General features: G+C 40.1%; 2 protein-coding genes across 2 annotated transcripts; both read right to left on the bottom strand.

The window, feature by feature from the left end:
* Nucleotides 1–457: 457 nt before the first annotated feature.
* On the bottom strand, nt 458–10,001 carry NUP35 (nucleoporin 35). The gene is made up of 9 exons (XM_015635241.2): nt 9,895–10,001; nt 8,992–9,162; nt 6,897–7,024; nt 5,193–5,253; nt 4,079–4,220; nt 3,647–3,716; nt 3,428–3,556; nt 1,453–1,620; nt 458–1,099 (listed from the first exon to the last, which is right to left on the bottom strand). Exons 1-9 carry the CDS (start codon nt 9,926–9,928, stop codon nt 1,022–1,024), a joined length of 981 nt encoding a protein of 326 aa, XP_015490727.1. The 5' UTR covers nt 9,929–10,001; the 3' UTR covers nt 458–1,021.
* A 786-nt stretch (nt 10,002–10,787) lies between these two features.
* Nucleotides 10,788–17,239, bottom strand: DUSP19 (dual specificity phosphatase 19). The gene is made up of 4 exons (XM_015635243.3): nt 16,773–17,239; nt 16,644–16,690; nt 15,199–15,351; nt 10,788–11,949 (listed from the first exon to the last, which is right to left on the bottom strand). The coding sequence occupies exons 1-4, from the start codon at nt 17,128–17,130 to the stop codon at nt 11,728–11,730; spliced, it is 780 nt and encodes a 259-aa protein (XP_015490729.2). The 5' UTR covers nt 17,131–17,239; the 3' UTR covers nt 10,788–11,727.
* Between the last annotated feature and the right edge of the window lie 357 nt (nt 17,240–17,596).

Here is a 17,596-nt window from a genome sequence, read left to right as displayed (position 1 = left end):
TAGAAAAAATTTCTCTTTCCAGATGAAAGAGCCTATAATTACTTGAGAGTCTCATCTCCAAAACTTCAAAGGAGAAAAGTTTGATTTAGAAAATAAAACAATGAAAATCAATTGCCATTCAGCCAATTCTGAAAGTTTGAAATTTTCTTAAACACTTTTTCAAATGAAAGAAGCTGCTACATTCATTGACACACTGCATTTTTCACTTCAGCTATTTCAAATAAAAATTTTATAGCTGAGAATGCTACAGTTTGTTACCTGTTAAGTGCACAATGGTATAAAATATCCTTATAGGTTGAATCCTGGTTGGTAAATGGTTTGAATCCTACTTCGGTAAAATCAGCAGCACCTGCTCTGCCAATAACACTTCGATAAACTTAGGCAACAACATATTTATCAGTTAAGAGTACTGCTAATAATTTTTCCTAACAGAACTCATACTTGTTTAAAAAAAAAATCTAAGAAAAGAAACTTAATTTTTATTAATGAAACAAAGAGTTAAAAGGTTTCTATGACATTTAGAATAGTATGCCAGAGGTAATTGTAAAACAGCAACAAATCCCAATTTTAAATAATTCACACATACTAATAACAAGCCCTGTCCCTGGTAGATAGCTCTGCATAGTGTTCCTCCTGCAAGTCACCAATCACCTTTCCAGAGGGGGAAAAAAATTAAAGGCATCAGTAAATTTAGCTGCCAATTTAAGCATTTCCAACTTACTGTGAAGTAATTCACAGAAAGCAATCACAGAGGAAAAGTCAGTGCTGACATTTTTTCACAATCATGCCATCAGAGCAGAAATGGGGAAAAAGCACTTTTATTTACACTTACTCAGTTTGTAAAACCATGTGTACACTGCCATCATTTAAAGTGCAAGCTACATGTCTTCTGAATAAACTGAAGGCATAACAGGTGCTCTGTAAGATAAAATACTGCCACCAGTAGTTATACAACTAACTACAAGTGACAGTAGTATAGTTCAAACCCTGACCAGCCTAGTGTGTTACTCCCTCTTGTGTATTACCAGCCAAAAACATATTCCATTGCTTTAGATACAATACTTTCATCTTTCCTTGGAGTTTGTCTGTCAGAAACCACCTAGAAGGCAGGGAGAAAAACAAAAAGAGAAAATAAAGAGAATCAGTTAACATGCAGTTAATAGTTTTTACACCAACCGTTTACTTATTTTTTTCCTAAGTGCTATTATATTTCGACAAAATATGTTTGAAATATTTTCAAAACAAGCCCTTAATTCCTGGAAAAGTGAAAAGTCATTAACTTAGTACTTTTTATTATTATTTTAGAGGCTGAACAGACTGAGCTTGCACTTGAACCACACTGTTAAAGAACTGACAGCAAAAGGTAAGGTCACATTGAAGTTAATGTCTGTACAGCCTCAAAGAGCTAAGGGGAGACAATACAAAAACACATTTCTGTTTCCCTCAAAATACCTGATAGTCACTAGTGGAAGCCTTATATGCTGTTGCAAGAGGTCTCATTGTAGAAATCCTTGCAGTATTATTTGCAGGTTGTATTGGTGTGCCAGCAGATTTTGTAGGTGGAGTGAAAATCGAAGACATCGGGGATGTAGAGCTTCTTTCAAAGTTTTCCATCACACTCTTAAATAGAGGGTTAATATAATGTAAACAAATACTGAAAAGCAGTATTCCAACTTTTATTGTCTAAAATTATCTACTATTAACATTTTTTTTTATAAAACATACATGGATCCCAAAAGATAAAAGGTGTTCCAGTACAGAACATACAGGTACACATGACCAGCAAGCATTTTCCTCACTGCAATCATGTTGAATTATGCCATTGCAAAGCAGTGGAAGGTTGAAATCTGTTCACTGTCTGTACTAAATGTCAACCAAGTTTGAAACAATGTAGAGGAAATACACTGTATGACTTGCAGTAAGGTTCAAGGCTCCATTTTGTAAGCCTGTGTTTAGAAAGGAATGCACCTTGAATGGAAGAGGTAGCAAGTGACTTGATGGGAACCACAAGTTCCTCAACAAACCAGAGAAAACAAGATGGTAAATAACAACCAGCCTGGGGAGATGTGATTTGGTGGATTTAGACTCAGTGGAGTGTAGGATTCAACCAGGCTAAAGACAGCAAAAATTCAGCAGCACATTTGGTAGAAGAGCACTTTCCAAAATAAACACTAGGACTGGTGTACACTATGGATGGCATAGCACAAGGGGAACCCATGGAACTAATACTTTTAAATCAGAAGCCTAAGCACCGATGTCAAATCCATCAAATCTAGTTTTCAATTCCAGGAAAGTCTGACCAAAACCAATCCTTCAATGGATTAGTCTCCTGAAATCTTTTGCCTCCAAAAACACAAATTAATGCCTATGGGTTTATTTACTGGTGGTATATGAAAGTGAATACTATCCACAAAGACATAATGAGAATTCAAAAGCAATGAAAATCAGATGCCTGGCAATTATAAGTCTTAGATCTTTACTTCTAGAGCTTCAGCTTACTGACCATTCATTGATAAAAACTGGACAGCAAAATATTTAAAAGGCTTGGACGGACCACCAGCAGAAGCCCACAGAGGAAAAGGCTGCAGAATTACTTGTTTCTGAATTTTATTGAGTGTAAGAAATGTTTCAGACTGCTAGAACTTCAGTAATGAAAGTTTAATTTCTAGGGCTGCCTTCTCAGCACAGTTTGGAAAGCTTACATTACTCTTTAGTATTGCGTATCCTTAAAAGAGACAAAAAAAATAATCTGTGCACTATAGAAGAATGACTTATTTGCTTAAGCTAATGTACAGTACCCAGTGCAAAGCACTGCAAGAATTACAGATATTATATTATTGTCAAGATATTGAAAATACCTAGACAATAATAGCTCATGTTAATATTAAAACTACAAGACAGCTATGTCTACCCCTAACTGCTTCTTACAAGAGAGTGACATGTTTTCCTAGGGGAAGCTGGGAGAACAGGATTGGGATTTTCTTGCTAACAAATTTTCACAGAATTAAGATAAATCCAAGAGCCAGAAGCACATAGTCACATAACAAATAGAGAGGTACAATTAGGCACAGCAACAATCTTAATCTGCCATTAGATATCTACTGCAGGCCCTAAATGCCACAAATTCCAGTCAGGAAACTTATCTCAATTGTCTCATATTATGGTTTCACTTCCTTGTCTTGTACAGCAATATAATGTGCATTGTAACTTCCAAGGAGCACAGAGATTGCCCATAGTGATCCTTCTCAGCAGGAAATGTTGACAAATACTTAAGAAAAAACTTATATAAATGTGTAACAGACTATATAGATGAACTACCTACAATTTGCAATTCCAAAAGAAAAAAAATTAAAGGGATCAGGGAAAATAAAAAGAAAGACCAAAAGCAAAGTGCCTTATATTTAACTAAAAGCAACTATTAACTTACTTTATCTATACAGGGCTTGACACCAATCATGATAGATTCACCAAAAATTCTTCCATCTTTGCTTAAGGCTTTCCGGGCTTGAAGCTTAGACTGATATCGAATATGCATCCAGTTTCCTGTGTTGGACATCTGAATGAGATTAAGTGAAAATTGTGAAATGTAGTTTTTTCAAAAATGCTTAATTCACAATGTTTTCTGATGTGTCAACCTAAAACATACCACATGCTTTAATATGTTTCCATACTGAGCAAACTGTAGTAGAATATAGGAAGCTGATGCTTGAGGAAATCTGAAAGACAGAAAAAAAAATACCCAAAAAATTATGAGTAGTTTAAGAATTCAGGTGTTCAGATACAACCCTATGAAGCATTAACAGAAATCCAGAAGAGACCACTGTAATGATATAAGAAGCAGTGACTTGAGAAATGCCACTTTCCAGGCACTTTATCACACACCCCAACAGCAGAATGGTGTTTTTCTATCTAGAAAAAATAATGTGTAGCTCAAGACGTCTCACTGAAATGGATGTGTTTGCTTGCTTTAACCATAGCAGCACATACCAATGTCAGACAACATCAATGCCCAAGTATTTTTCTCATATTCTGTAAGGACTTCACCCATGTTTTTCTGATACTTTGGAAATCAACTTACCCAAATACAGTTACCCATGTGTCATCAAGTTGATCTTCTGAAGTAAGGGAATCACCTTGAGTATAAAAAGGATCTAGCTGAGCAGGAGATAGTGTGGTCTTCTTAGGCTGCCCAATACTTGCAGGACTGAACATGCTTGAAGCTGTTAAATTGAAATAGCACTGTTTAACAAATTTCTTTTGCAAGACAGAGGTGTATAATACAAGAATAAATTCAATGTCAAGCATTTCGCTTGTATATGGAAGAGTTTGATGGGGATTTACTCACACACAGAAAAAGTAAGTAAGTCAATCATTGTCCTGGTGTGACTTTATGATGCTTGTATCCCAAATTGCCTGTTCTGTTTATTAAGTTCTGCACTTTTAAGACTGGCTCTGAGAACGAATCAGGAGGAAGAGGAAGCTGCAGTTTGTGTTCAGAAGTGGCACTCACTCCCCCACATGCTGCTCCTGGCCTGTGCTGTCTGCAGCACTGACAGACAGCGGCACAGAGCTCTCCTTTGCTTTTAGCTGGTTTTTAGCTGCCTGAGGCAGGGAAGTTCCCTGGACTGCTTTTTGCCTTTTTCCTCAGATCTGTTTAAACCTGCTCTGGACTGAAAACCCAGACAAATCCTGGGAGCTCACACCTGTGGCCCACCAGGGCCTGGGCACTTTCCAGCGCCAGAGGGACTGATGAGAGACTGAGTGAGCCCAGCTACAGCCCACAGCAAGGAGTTTCTGGATTTGCCATCTCCTCAATCAGCAAGAGGTTTTATTGTTTAATTTTGCCAAATAGGAACAGGCCAACAATAAATTTTAGCACCAGCTTCTTACACAAGATATCAAACCTTGTGAAGATGGAAGGCAATCCATCAATCTCAGCTTCTTCATTCAATTACAACCAGCTCTGTGCTCAGCTCAACACCACATTTGGAACAAGAAAAACTGCTTGAAACTCTGTCAGTCTCAGAATGAATAATTATTTCCTACTAATACCCATACACCTTTGTAAAGCTAAGAAACACACAACCTCTTCATAAATTAGCAAGGAATGGATGTAGCTTGAACAGTGATGATTTTTCTGTATTAAAGAAAGCAGTAAGGAAACAGAGTAGAAATTTTGACAAGACATCTACCTGCTCCCGGTGTTGATGGCAGAATTCCAACTGATGGGCTCTGTGATAAACTAAAGCTGGCCTGCATTAATATACAGAAAGAAACAAATCATTCTTATAGGTATACTGCTCACATCAAGAGAGACAATTTTCAAGTGATTTAAACATTCAGATAATAATATTAACTGTCTGCCTTAAGTTATTCCTAATTAAGAGTAAGGACAGATTTTTGCATGTATATTTAATATAAGATTGCCGAGGAGTATTAATGAAAAGTTATTTGACAATATATATGACATTTGCTTTGTGAAACAAAGTAGCTTTAAGTATCAATACTCAGAAATCCTTTAGTTTACTTTCTCAAAATAGTCAGGTCACTATTGCTACACTGTAATAATTCACACATTCACCTGCATCCTGATAGGAAGGATATTTGTATCCTAAGTTTATCAGCATTGTCACTGCCTAAAGGGTTCAGAAATCATGGAAACAACCTTCATTTGTACGGAGACTATTACTGGACTTACTTTCTTGCTCAACTATTTAGTGCATAGAAAAAAAGTATACTTTGAGTTTTAAATGGTAGTAGATGTTTTCTTATTAACATAGGATTTCAACACCCAAAACAATTTTAGTCTATTTTTAGCCTGAATAGTGGCATTTCTTAGATACATGATCAAACAGCCTGGAGTACCTGTAGACCTAGCAACACATGTTCAAACATTTTTTTAAATTTAATATCCAGTCCTTTAAGACACTATAGGATTCTGTCCTTCCCAGAGAACCTCTGCTTTCAGAATTAACTTTTCAGAAGGCAACACTCAATAGAAAGACTGCTCATTCAGTGAAAAATGTTTTCCTAGCATCAAAAGGGTTCAGTGAAAAAGGGCCTAGCAATGCCTGATTAGTCAGTTAAGCAGCAGAGCTTATTACAAAATTTACCTTGTAGAAATTTAGTGTTCCTCTTTCAAAATAAACCCCAACTGTCTACCCAAACTTTGATCAGATATTTTTCTCAGAAAAAAATTCCTTCTATTTCTCTAAGTGCCTGTATTGCCTTCTAGAAGATAATCACAGATACACCGAATTAATAATGTTGAAAAAGATCTCTAAGATTGAGTCCAGCCATTAACCTAACATTGCCATCTTGACCACTAAACCAAGTCCCCAAGTTCACTTCCACTCATCTTTGAGCACTTTCAAGGATGGAGAGTCTAACACTTCCCTGGTGGCCTGTTTTAATGCCTGACCACCCTTTCAGTGAAGAAATTTTTCCTGATATCCAATCTAAATTTCTTCTGGTGAAACCTGAGGCCATTTTCTCTTGTCCTATTAATTGTTACCTGGGAGAAGAGACCAGTCTCCACCTTGCTACAACTTCCTTTCAAGCTGTGAAAGGGCCCTTCTGTCAATCAGCAGCCCAATAAATTTACAAAAAAAGTGAAAAGCTGACAAACAAAGCTGAATTCGTACAAGAAAGCATAACTGAGGCATGACTTGCATTTTTCATTTCCTACTGTATTGAAAATTTGCAATAACAGGAATTTGCTTCATGACCACAGCTCTTGTTTAGTCCTAACAGGAACAGGCAGGCTGAACAACCCAGATTAAGCAATAGCATGATCTGAAGGGTCAAAGCAGTTTATACAGCTAAGTTTGAGAATTCATTGTTGCAGTAAGCTGCCTCACATCTGCTAAGAACAGGCCAGTATCCAAGACACTTACTGGTCTTCTTGAGGATAGAGGTGTTGATCCAAGCCCAGGGCTAGATAACTCATCATAAATGCTTCTAACTGGTGGAGCACCACCTTTATCCTTATGCGAAGGGACTACTGGCTGTGGGGGAGACCCTCCTGCAATTCAAAGGAACAAGAGAAGAGCATGAGAAAACTTGTAATTTTGCTTTGCTGCTACTTGTTCTGGAAACTTCAATAGTAAATTCAGCCATGCTCTCATGTTGATTGCTGTTGAGACTGTTTGTTTCACTGGAGGTTTGCAAAGCCATCTGTCTTACCAAGCTGTTTAGGTTTGAATGTTGTAGGTAGGAGCATTACATGTGTCTCAAACAGCATGCTAAAAAAGTACCATTTACAACTTTCAGACCTCTTATTAACCCATTATATTCAATGTTTACATGTTCCTTCTCTGAAGTTCTGAGCATTGCTGTATCTTTCAATTTTAAGCCAGGCTAGAAATCTATTTCAATTGCTTCAGAGACTAACTTGCCTATAGTACAGATGCAAAAGCAAGATTTTCAAAAATTGAAATATCCCACATGTTAAAGAACCATACCAAAATGCAGAGACATTGCACGTTATTTTCACATTCCCAATGCCAAATTCCTTTGCTTCCTATCTAATTTCATATTAAATAAGAGCATAAACTCTTGAAAGCAGGGACTAGCTTGCCTACAGACAGGATGAAGTTAAAACAGCTGCTCTCCCATTCTGTAAACTTTGGAACTTCCAGAATAACTGAGAATTAAACTTCTTGGAACAACTTGATGTATCTTAACACTTTGTGTGGATTTACCCCAGGGGAAAAAAAAAAAAAAAAAAAAAAAAAGTAGCTTGCATCAAGTTTTCAATTGCAAAATGTTTGGAAATCAAGCTTTTCCAAGGTTCTCTTCAATCCTAAATTTTGAGCTTCAAGACTTCACTCTGAACTATTTAACACATATGAGAACTGCTACTGTTACATGAAATAATGTGCATTATGTAAAGCACTCTCCCATCAAGGTTTTCAGTTTAAGTGATCTACTTGATCACTCCCTTTGGGAAGTCTGTGTTAGTATCTGACTGGCTTCCCTCTTTCTAAAATTGATACTCTGAAGCTATAATAAACCCTTTAAAAAACAATTTGGTGAAATTCATGTGATTACTTTCAATTTCATAAATATTTTCATAAGAGGTTTGTTCCCAGACATATAAGGGCAGGCAGACAAGATTAAGAAGCAGAAGACCAATAAACCTCCAATTACAGAACGTTTTAAGTTGGAAGAGACCTAGAAAGATCACTGAGTCCAATCTGACCTGACAGCCAAAGAAGAGATTATTTTATTAAGATAAATTCTTGCAGTACTTTAATCAACAATCTCTCCTTCAAAATGACTAGCATGTTAACACCCTCAGACATAAAATTATGCCACCTGATTTAGTACAAAAGCCAAGATTATCTATGACATGTCAACTACTCACTCATTCTTCTCAGAGAAGAAAACAGACATAAATGGGTCTAACATGGGTAAGAACTTCTCCTGGTCTGATTAATTAAGTGGTTGAAGAGAAATGAGCATCTACAACTAGGAAAAATCACTACTCCAGTCCAATGACAGCAGACATCAACACTTTAACTACAAGCACTAGATACTAATTAAGAAGTCTATTTTCAGTTTTTCTCCACCCAGTTTTTTTAAGTTTTGACAATCTGTAAGTGACCTTTTAGAATTCAAAGAAATAGAAAAAAATCTGCAAAGGAATCAGCAGTTTGCACAAGCTGCATTTAGTTTTCCAGCAGATATCTCTGTTTTCAATATCGATGTATGTGTAATTGACTAGTAAAGTCATATAAACTGATCCTGTACTAGTAGAGGTTCATAGTGCCTTCCCTGTAAAACAAACCTTTCCTGATGCCAAAACTGCCACATTTAAAACATTTATTATAATTGAATACACCGAGTTTACCACTTATTCAATCAGTGGAGTTTGCATATAGAAAGATATAACTATAAAGATTCAAGTCTGCAACTGTCATGTAGAACAATGAGACAAACCAATTTTTTGCTTTCACAACAATTTTCCAACATTTAACAAATTCTGACCTGCAAGTAGTGGAGACCTTGTTTCCATTACACCAATTGAAGGGCCGTATAAAGCACGTGGCTGCGGAGTCACTGGGGCAGGTAAGTCACCCATCAAAAACCCAGGGAGAAATTGAGCACTAGTTCCTTGTTTGGGAGATGTTGGGGAACCAAGAGTCATTGGTTCAGCTCCTGAAAACAAAATGTTAAGAAGAAGACTTAAGAGAGCTAACTTTTTCCACTGTGGGCTCTATCAAGGAAACATAACACAAGTAAATGATTAAGATCACAGAATCCCAGAATTGTCAGGGTTGGAAGGGACCTCTGGAGACCATCTAGTCCAAACCCTCTGCCAAGGCAGGGTCACCCAGAGCAGGTACACAGGTGTACCTCTAGGTGGGTTTGCAATGTCTCCACAACCACTCTGGGCAGCCTGTTCCAGGGCTTGGCCACTCTCAAAGTAAAGAAGTTCCTCCTCATGCTGAGATAGAACCACTTGTGTTTCGGTTTCTGGCCGTTACTCCCCGCCCTGTCGCTGGTCACCACCCTCTTGGCACCCGTCTTTGAGATATTTACATGTATTGATGAGACCAAAGGCGGTTTAATCATTCATTTTACAGGTAAGTCGAGTTTACCACAACCTTCTATTTTTAGCAACTACAAGTGGCGGCCCATCAATTTAACCCCGCTCCCCTTTAGCTTCAGCCCAGCACGAACCGTCCCTTCCCGGCGCCGCCTCCCACTGCCCGCCCCAGCTCAGCGGGGTCCACACTCCCCGCCTGCAGCGGGGGTCGGCCCCGGCCCCACTCCCCTCACAGGAGCGCAGGCAGCGCTGAGGGACCCGCCGGGCGGCCGGGCAGCGGCGGCCGGGCAGCGGCGGCCCCTGAGGCGGCGCAGCTGGGGGACCCCCCGGGCCCAGCTCACCTGCGGGCGGCAGCTCCATGGCGAAGGCGGCCATGTCGGCCCGGATGGCGGGAAAGAGGCGGCGGCAGCGGCTCCGCCGGGTGCTTTCAAACGGGACGGAGCTTCCTGCCGCCGTCACTTCCGACCCGCCCCCGGCCATGTTGTGATGAGGTGGGGCGGACGGAACCCCGTCAGGGTGGGTGTTTATCGGGGCCAGTCATGGGCTTGTGCCGGCCTGTCGCCTCACGGCTCCTGGCCAAACGGTCCCGCCGAGAAGGGCGAGGTGGCGAACAGAGCTGAAGGAACCGCGGTTACAGTTACAAGGGCTTGTCCTGGGTTGCTTCCACGAGCTGAGAGCTCAGAGCAGCCTCCCCCCGCTGCCGCCCCGGGGAAAGGCTGTCAGTCATTGCCCGGGCTGCCGGCACCACAGCCGCCCGCGTTGGCCGAGAGCACGCAGTGAGCTGTTCCCTCACGGGCACGGGGATCGGTGACCATCAACAGCGAGCAGATGCAGCGGGGTTGCCTAATTCCTCATTAACGTTTAGCACAGAATCATGGAATGGCTTGGAAGGGATCTTAAGGCTCATCCAGCTCCATCCCTGTCATGGACAGAGACACCTTCCACTGTCCGAGGTTGCTCCAAGCCCCTTCCAACGTGGCCTTGGACACTTCCAGGGATGGGGCAGCCACAGCTTCTCTGGGCAGCCTGTGCCAGGGCCACCCCACTCTCAGTGTAAATAATCTAATCTCAGCCTTTTCTCTCTCTTGGAATCCATTCCTCCTTGTCGTGTCACCGCATGTTCTTGAGCATGAGCAATCCACAACAGATGTCATGGTTCAAACAACCGTGTCCATGGTACCAGGACAGAACGCCAATCTTGAAACCAAACCTTTAAAATCACTTTAGCACACAATTTATCCAAACACAGTGTTCTCTTTATTTTGTTGCATATTAATAAATATATTAAGAGCTGGCTTGAAGGCCACAAAATACTATTAAAATCTTGCGGAGTTTTGTTTGGTTTTTTTTTTTTAAAGCATGACATATTAAGACAGTAACTTCAGCCTGGGATCTCTCAGGAGGGTCAAAATTACATATCCTATATGTTCTTTACATATGATGTGGAATGGAGTGAGGGGACAGTACATGAGGACTAGATGTGAAGACAGTAGCATGAGCAGAGACAAATCATTATCAAAATTTTTTGTATCTCTAGTGAAATGATTTACAGGTAAAAAAAACCCTGTTAGTTCCAAGACTGGATTCATCATGTTAGTGCACTTCAAATCACTACTAGATGATAAACAATAGAAATACACAAAGCATTAAAGCATCCTATGCATTTTGAGCATCCTCAAAAGACCGTTGTTTTAATTTTAAAAAAAATTAATGGCTGGCTAGCCCACAAAATTCAATAATACCATCTATAGTTGCAATATAATTTTAAATTCCAATATCAAGGTACTTCACTATTTGAACATGTTATTATCTAGATTTTACAACCGAGTAAGAATGCGCAGATTTGGAAAGAAAGCAACTTATCTCAGTTATTTTACTTCCTTTCTCTATTGCCTGCATTTTCTCATGGTTCAATAAGCAAACCATCATTCTACTGTTTTCTAATATTTCAAGGAAAACTGAGCTGTATCCTTTTATTAGTGCTCTGTTTTAGGCAAAACTTCTCTGAAGTCAGTACACCATTTGACTTTTCGATGACATGCTGGAAAAAAACAGGGTGAAAGGAGGGTAAGAAAAAAAATATATAAAGACTTGAAAATGCACATGTGAAAGGGGTTTAAAGTACATACAAATCCTGTATAGTCAAAACAGATTATTTCACTTCTTGCTTTGGATCAGTCATGACTGTTTATGCTTCCATTTGCCTTTACAATCTGTTCTTGGTACTTGTGAAGCTGCTCCATGAAGCCAGGATTTGGACAAGCTGCAGGCCTTGCATTTTTCACCACGGAATAGGCTCTGGCAAAGCTCAGTCTTTCTGAATTCATTAGAAAACCAATAACTACAGCCGCTGCACGGGAGACTCCTGCATTACAGTGCACCAGTACCACGCCATCCTCCAAGAAAGAAATTAAACATAAGTTGGGAAAGTCATTAGATAGATTACAAGCGTAAGAAACTTTATATAAAATTCTTTTAAGACTTATTGAAAGCTCCTTACCGAGCTCAAAGCAAATATTTACAAATGTAAGTCCAAACATAGGCACAAGCACAATATAAGCATGAAATTAAGTATTTTTCTTTGTAAAATGCCTTATTATTACCAAATTCATCAAACCTAACTCATACCATAGTACTAAAACACATCTTCTGTCTCTCTTCCTGAGGCCTTACAGCAGCCTGTTCATGTAAAAACCAAATCACAGACAACTGGGATACCAAAGTATCTGATCTAATTGGGTGCCAATTTTGAAATAGATTTTATTTGCAATATTGAAAGGAACTTAACAGTATCTTGTTGAAGGTTAAAAACACAGCAAGGCAGCAAACAGAGAGGCAGATTTTAGAACATCTTGTAGTTCCAGTAGCATGTTTCTTGTGTACTCTGCAGGGAAGATTCTGAGTAACAGGGATCATGCACGGGAACAGAAAAATTAGAAAGGATATAGTGTGATTTGCAACAGATCTCTCCCTTCCCATCACACCACTGGTACAACTAACATGCCTTAACTGGGAACTAGAGTGCAAATCCAAAACTACTCAAACCCATAAATTCACAAATGCTTCTTCTGGGGTTTGAATTCAGGCTTATGCTGCATTATATATAAAATTAATGGGTTTTATCCTACTTAAACATTTCCCACATGACTTTTGAGATACCTGAATGGTTCTTTTTAGACACTGTGAGTTTTGTTAAGAAATAAACCCAAATTAACGCAAAGACAACTAGACAATCTAAAATCTCCTAGGTAATGCTTGCAAGGCCCAGGCTTTGTGATGTTGTCATGTTTGTATGTCAGATTATGACCTGGAAAAGCCTCAGTCCAAACTGTCCACTAAATGCTCCTTTGACACAAAAAGAAACCACCAAACCCCCAGTACCTCCATATTCAGAATGAAAATACTGAAACATGACATGATGTGCTCAGATACTTGAGGCTAAACAAAACTATTCTAGTTACAAACAGCCTGTTCTGTCTGCCCTTAACAGGCACAAGTTACTTAATGGGAATTTTACCATCTTTATTTACCAAGAACTCCTTGCTCTGATCCTGATACCCAAAGTTTTCCTGCCAAGAAATGGTCAGTGGACTTGAAAGAATCATGTAAGATTCAAGACCAAGTTGGGGTTTTTTAAAAATTTTTATGGAGGGAGAAACAAAATCACCTTCCACTATCAGAAAAGGTGATTATAGAATGGTCATACACAGTGCGCAAAAAGCCTCACCAAGGAAAGAAATTTAAAAGAAGCATAAAGTTTTTAGTGAAGTTGAAGGCTAATGTAATTCCTTATGGATCCATTTTACTTTGCAGTGAAAAAGAGGCTTTTTCCTTAGGAAAGATAGAGGGAGCAATCCGGAGTGATGATCATGAATAAGCAAAGATTTTCTCTTTGAAAACACAAGATTTCAGAAGTTTTATTATTAGATATTAAACATATCAAAAAGTATCTGTCATTCACAGTATTATGAGTTGACATGGGTCACTGAACATGTCATGGAAAACCTGCCTGCCAAGCTGGAGCCTAGAAGAAAAGTTGAGCTCTGATCAGTATCAGAATTTGTACCATGGTATCTAGAGACTTGAGCCATTACAGTTTTAGAAAAGTGAATCCTGTTACAAGTGCCCAGCTGGCAATGACTTACAGAACAGTGCATCCTCAAATTCACATGCTCTTATTCTTCCTTCATGGAGTTCACCATGTTCTAGAAATAATTTCTCACATATCATGTTCTCTCACCAGTGAACATGTCTTTCTCCCCCATTTTAAGAGATGAAACAGTAGTATCTCTATGGTTACTTAAACAGAAGAGCACTTCATGACACAATCTATCATAAACTCTTTTAACACTATTTTGAGAAAGCAAGTAAAGTAATTCAAACCACCTAGAGATCTGTCTCTGTATACCACTATCATGTGCTTTTTGAACTGATTCTGGAGAACAGCTATTCCACCAATTAACTTCTCTTTCATCCACCTCTTCCATCAGAAAACTACTAATGTTGTTATATAAGTTTTCCTGTAAACTCCTTAACCTACAAAATAGTAACTGAGATATAAACACCAGAGGCAGAAAGCAAAATTGTGCAGTTGTGAATGGCAACTCTCATTTAGAAATGAACTGGAAACTGTAATTAGAAACCTTGAAAAGGTAATTTAGTGATCATACGTTATCACATAGCTTGTAAATTATAAATGAGAGAAGGAAAGAACACTGCGACACAACGAAAACTGGGGCAAGATCATCTTTTATCCCAATCTACATAAACAATGAACCTGATAGATATAGTAGAATAAAATGCAATAATGTTTGGTTGTTGAGTTATAGTTTAGATACCAAAACAGTGGTTGTCCTAAATTACACAGTAAGCCTGGATTTAACAGCTGTGAGTTGGGCATGTTCCTGGCTACAGATAATTCTGCCAAGAAACCCCAGAAGGGCTTTTTTAGCCAATTTTCTCAATCACATTCTTTCATATTTTGTGAATAGTTAAATCACTTTTGGCTCCAAGACTACTAACGCATTCTCTGATGTTCTGGGTATGTATGTGGAATCATAGCATCTTCTTTGAGCAACCTGGTCTAGTGGGAGGTGTCCCTGCCCATGGCAGGGGGTTGGAGCTAGATAATCTTTAAGGTCCTTTCCAACCCAAACCATTCAATGATTCTATAATGAAAAGCACCAGCATGGTGAACAGCTGATGATAGACCACACAGATATGTAAAAGCTGTGTTTCTTGCTTTTAATTCACTCTGGTTTCTAATCCAAAACAACATCCCCAAAGGATAAATAAATTTTCTTCATTTCCTTCCATCAGGGGTAGTGACTTGGATTTAGGATGCAATTGTGTAATTTAAAGTCAAGCCCTGGTCCACCTGTATTAAAGAAGCATTTCTCTAAAACTCAAGACAGTAATTCTGAAAAAGCAATGCTGGAGGGAATAAAGATTAACAGCAGTGCCATGTCTCTAGGAATACTTAAAAATTACTTGGATTTTCTACTTAAAGTTTAAAAAGACAATGGAAAAACTATTCATTTGGTACCATATTTTCTTCTAACAAAAGAAGCTGCTTTAGTTCTTAAGTAATGTTATAAATAATCTAAACAGGATAACTACTAATATTAATTATTGATAGACCGTACCTGGATCTTGGCTTTCTCAATAAACTCAAAACATTCAGGGAAATAGGAGGTAATATCAGTTTCTGGGAGGTCCAGAATGGAAATGGTCTTGTATGTAAAGTCATCGAGGAAGGCATTTTGGACTCCATATGCCACATTTAGAACATGAGTGACCTAAGTCAAAAAAATAAAAGAAAAAAAGGAAAAAGGCATTTTCTGAAGATAACAAGCAAAATGAGCAGTAACAAAGGTGAATTAATCTTTAGGCATACACAGACTCTACCTTATACTGATGCAATGTTCAGTTTTACATACATATGCTGTCTATGGTGCACTTTTCTCCAAGCAAAGTTTCAAAGTGTGCTAAAACATACTGTGATAAATCTCAGGGTTTTTCAGAGAGGAGATGAAAAGATCAGTGCTCAAACACAGACAATAAAAATGGGTTTTCAACAGAAAAGGGAGTTTTCATCACATGGTTAGAAAATAAAAGAGAAAGCAATAGGAATGAAAGAACAGACCACCCAAAAATCGCCCAAATTTTAATCCTGCTCTAACCCAACATCTTAACAATCCTTCTGGTTAGTTACCAGAAACATTTGCTGGAGCAGAAGGATTTCAGAGTAAACTACACCTGTTCTTTGCAGTCGACACCACTTCTGGCCTCCTGCCATCTCTGCTCTGTCCAGGCTACAGTCATGTTGTGGGTTATTTAAAGTTACAGTAAAGTGACATTTAGATGGCACCAGATGCCAACCAGGTGCATGCAGAACCACCACTGTCCAAAGGCCTTATCACCCCATTACTGCAATAGAGAAGAGTAAAAAGACAAAATTTTGGGACAGACTTAGAGAAGCTGCTTCGTTTTTCTAGTTTTATCAATCCACATAAGGCAAGGGGGAATGGTGCTGCTTAGTGTCTGAATGCAAATGCATATGGCAGTGTAGGAATCTGTTCCATTAAACAGCTCTAAACAATCATCACTCTTGCAGGGAAGCAAGAGTTTTTCCAGTGGTACCTAGCAACAGGATGAGAAGCAATTGTCATAAATGAAAACATAAGAAGTTCCACCTGAGCATGAGGAAGAACTTGTTGAGATTGAGTGTGGCCAAGCACTGGAACAGGTGCCCAGGAAGGTCACAGAGTCTCCCTGTCTGGAGACATTCCAAACCCACCTGGACACGTTTCTGTGTCACGTACTCTGGGTGACCCTGCCTTGGCAGGGGGTTTGGACTAGATAATCTCCAGAAGTCCCTTGGAAGATTCTGGGATTCTCTGAAAGCATTTCAGCTTCTCGTGAAGCCAACAGAAACCCATCCACCTGCAAACGGAGCAGCCTTTTGAAAATGCAAGTGGAATACAGTTTTCCTCCTATCTGCTAGAGAATAATTAGGAGTTTTTAATTTACAGGAGAAACGCACTGCGCGCATCACACGAGATGCATTTATACGTCGGTGTAACGTTACCTTATGCTTTCTCATCGTCTCCAGGTCGTGAGCAGCATCCTGCGACCCTACGGAGAGAGAGCGTTCCCGTTGCTGCGCTGAGCCCCTGCCCGGCCGGCGGACGGCGCCCACTCACCCAGCCCCACTCACCCAGCAGCAGCCAGGGCTTCACCACGCCGACCTGGAGGTCAGCGCTGAGATCCTGCACGAAGCCGCCGTCGGGCGCCGCCTCCTCCTCCTCCTCCATGTGCAGGCAGGCGCCGCGCCACGTCTCGATGATCCTGCGGCCGGTCAGCGTGGTGACGCGGGTGCGCTGCTTCCGCAGGTTGGCCCTGGAGAAGCTTCGGATCTCCTGGGCGAGGGAGTGCATGGCGCCACTGCCCGCAGCGCTCCGCGCCGGCCGCGCCGCGCCGGCCGCCCGCCCGTGACGCGGCCCCGGGGCGGTGCCCGGAGCGCATTGCCCCCACCCATCCCTTCCTGCCGAGCGTAACCAAAGGAGCCTTCGCATCGGAAAGCCGCCTGCCCGGGGCCTTGATGTTCTGGAGAACGGGCCACGCAACAGCGCCTGTCTGACTCTAATCGGGACCGGCTTGTCGGGAAGCGTGGGAAAATATTGTAAAGAGATGAATGGAAAATATTCGAATTAAATATATTTGGTTTATTTTTTTCCCCAGAGACATTTGACTAGTGACCAAAGACTAAGCAAAATCAGCTTCTTATGTTTACCAAAGAGGCAAAATGAAGAAAAGGGAGGCAAGGTGAGGCTGTTGCCCCCTTATTCCCAAACGACTTCATGCCCACGTTTTCATGTTTTCTCTGTAGCGTACCATTTTTAATGTTCTACAGCATAGTCATAGAATCATGGTTTGGGTTGGAAGGGATCTTAAAGATCATTTCATTCCAACCCCCTTGCCTTGTGCGTGGACACCTTCCATTAGACCAGGTTTCTAATGCTTCCAGAGATGGGGAATCCA

This window comes from Parus major, chromosome 7, assembly GCF_001522545.3.
Source record: "Parus major isolate Abel chromosome 7, Parus_major1.1, whole genome shotgun sequence".
NCBI classification, from domain to species: Eukaryota; Metazoa; Chordata; class Aves; order Passeriformes; family Paridae; genus Parus; species Parus major.
The sequence above is the reverse complement of the archived record's forward strand: the minus strand, read 5'-3'. Positions and strand labels throughout refer to the sequence as shown.

Coding starts and splice junctions, on each gene's coding strand:
- NUP35 (XM_015635241.2), bottom strand. CDS start 9,928: ATGGCCGCCTTCGCCATGGAGCTGCCGCCCGCAG. Junction 4,221..5,192: donor GCCATCAACACCGGGAGCAG/GTAGATGTCTTG, acceptor TCAATTTAACAG/CTTCAAGCATGTTCAGTCCT. Junction 3,717..4,078: donor ACATGGGTAACTGTATTTGG/GTAAGTTGATTT, acceptor TCTGTCTTTCAG/ATTTCCTCAAGCATCAGCTT.
- DUSP19 (XM_015635243.3), bottom strand. CDS start 17,130: ATGCGAAGGCTCCTTTGGTTACGCTCGGCAGGAAGGGATGGGTGGGGG. Junction 16,691..16,772: donor GAAGCCCTGGCTGCTGCTGG/GTGAGTGGGGCT, acceptor CTCTCTCCGTAG/GGTCGCAGGATGCTGCTCAC. Junction 11,950..15,198: donor TTGAGAAAGCCAAGATCCAG/GTACGGTCTATC, acceptor TCTTTCTTGGAG/GATGGCGTGGTACTGGTGCA.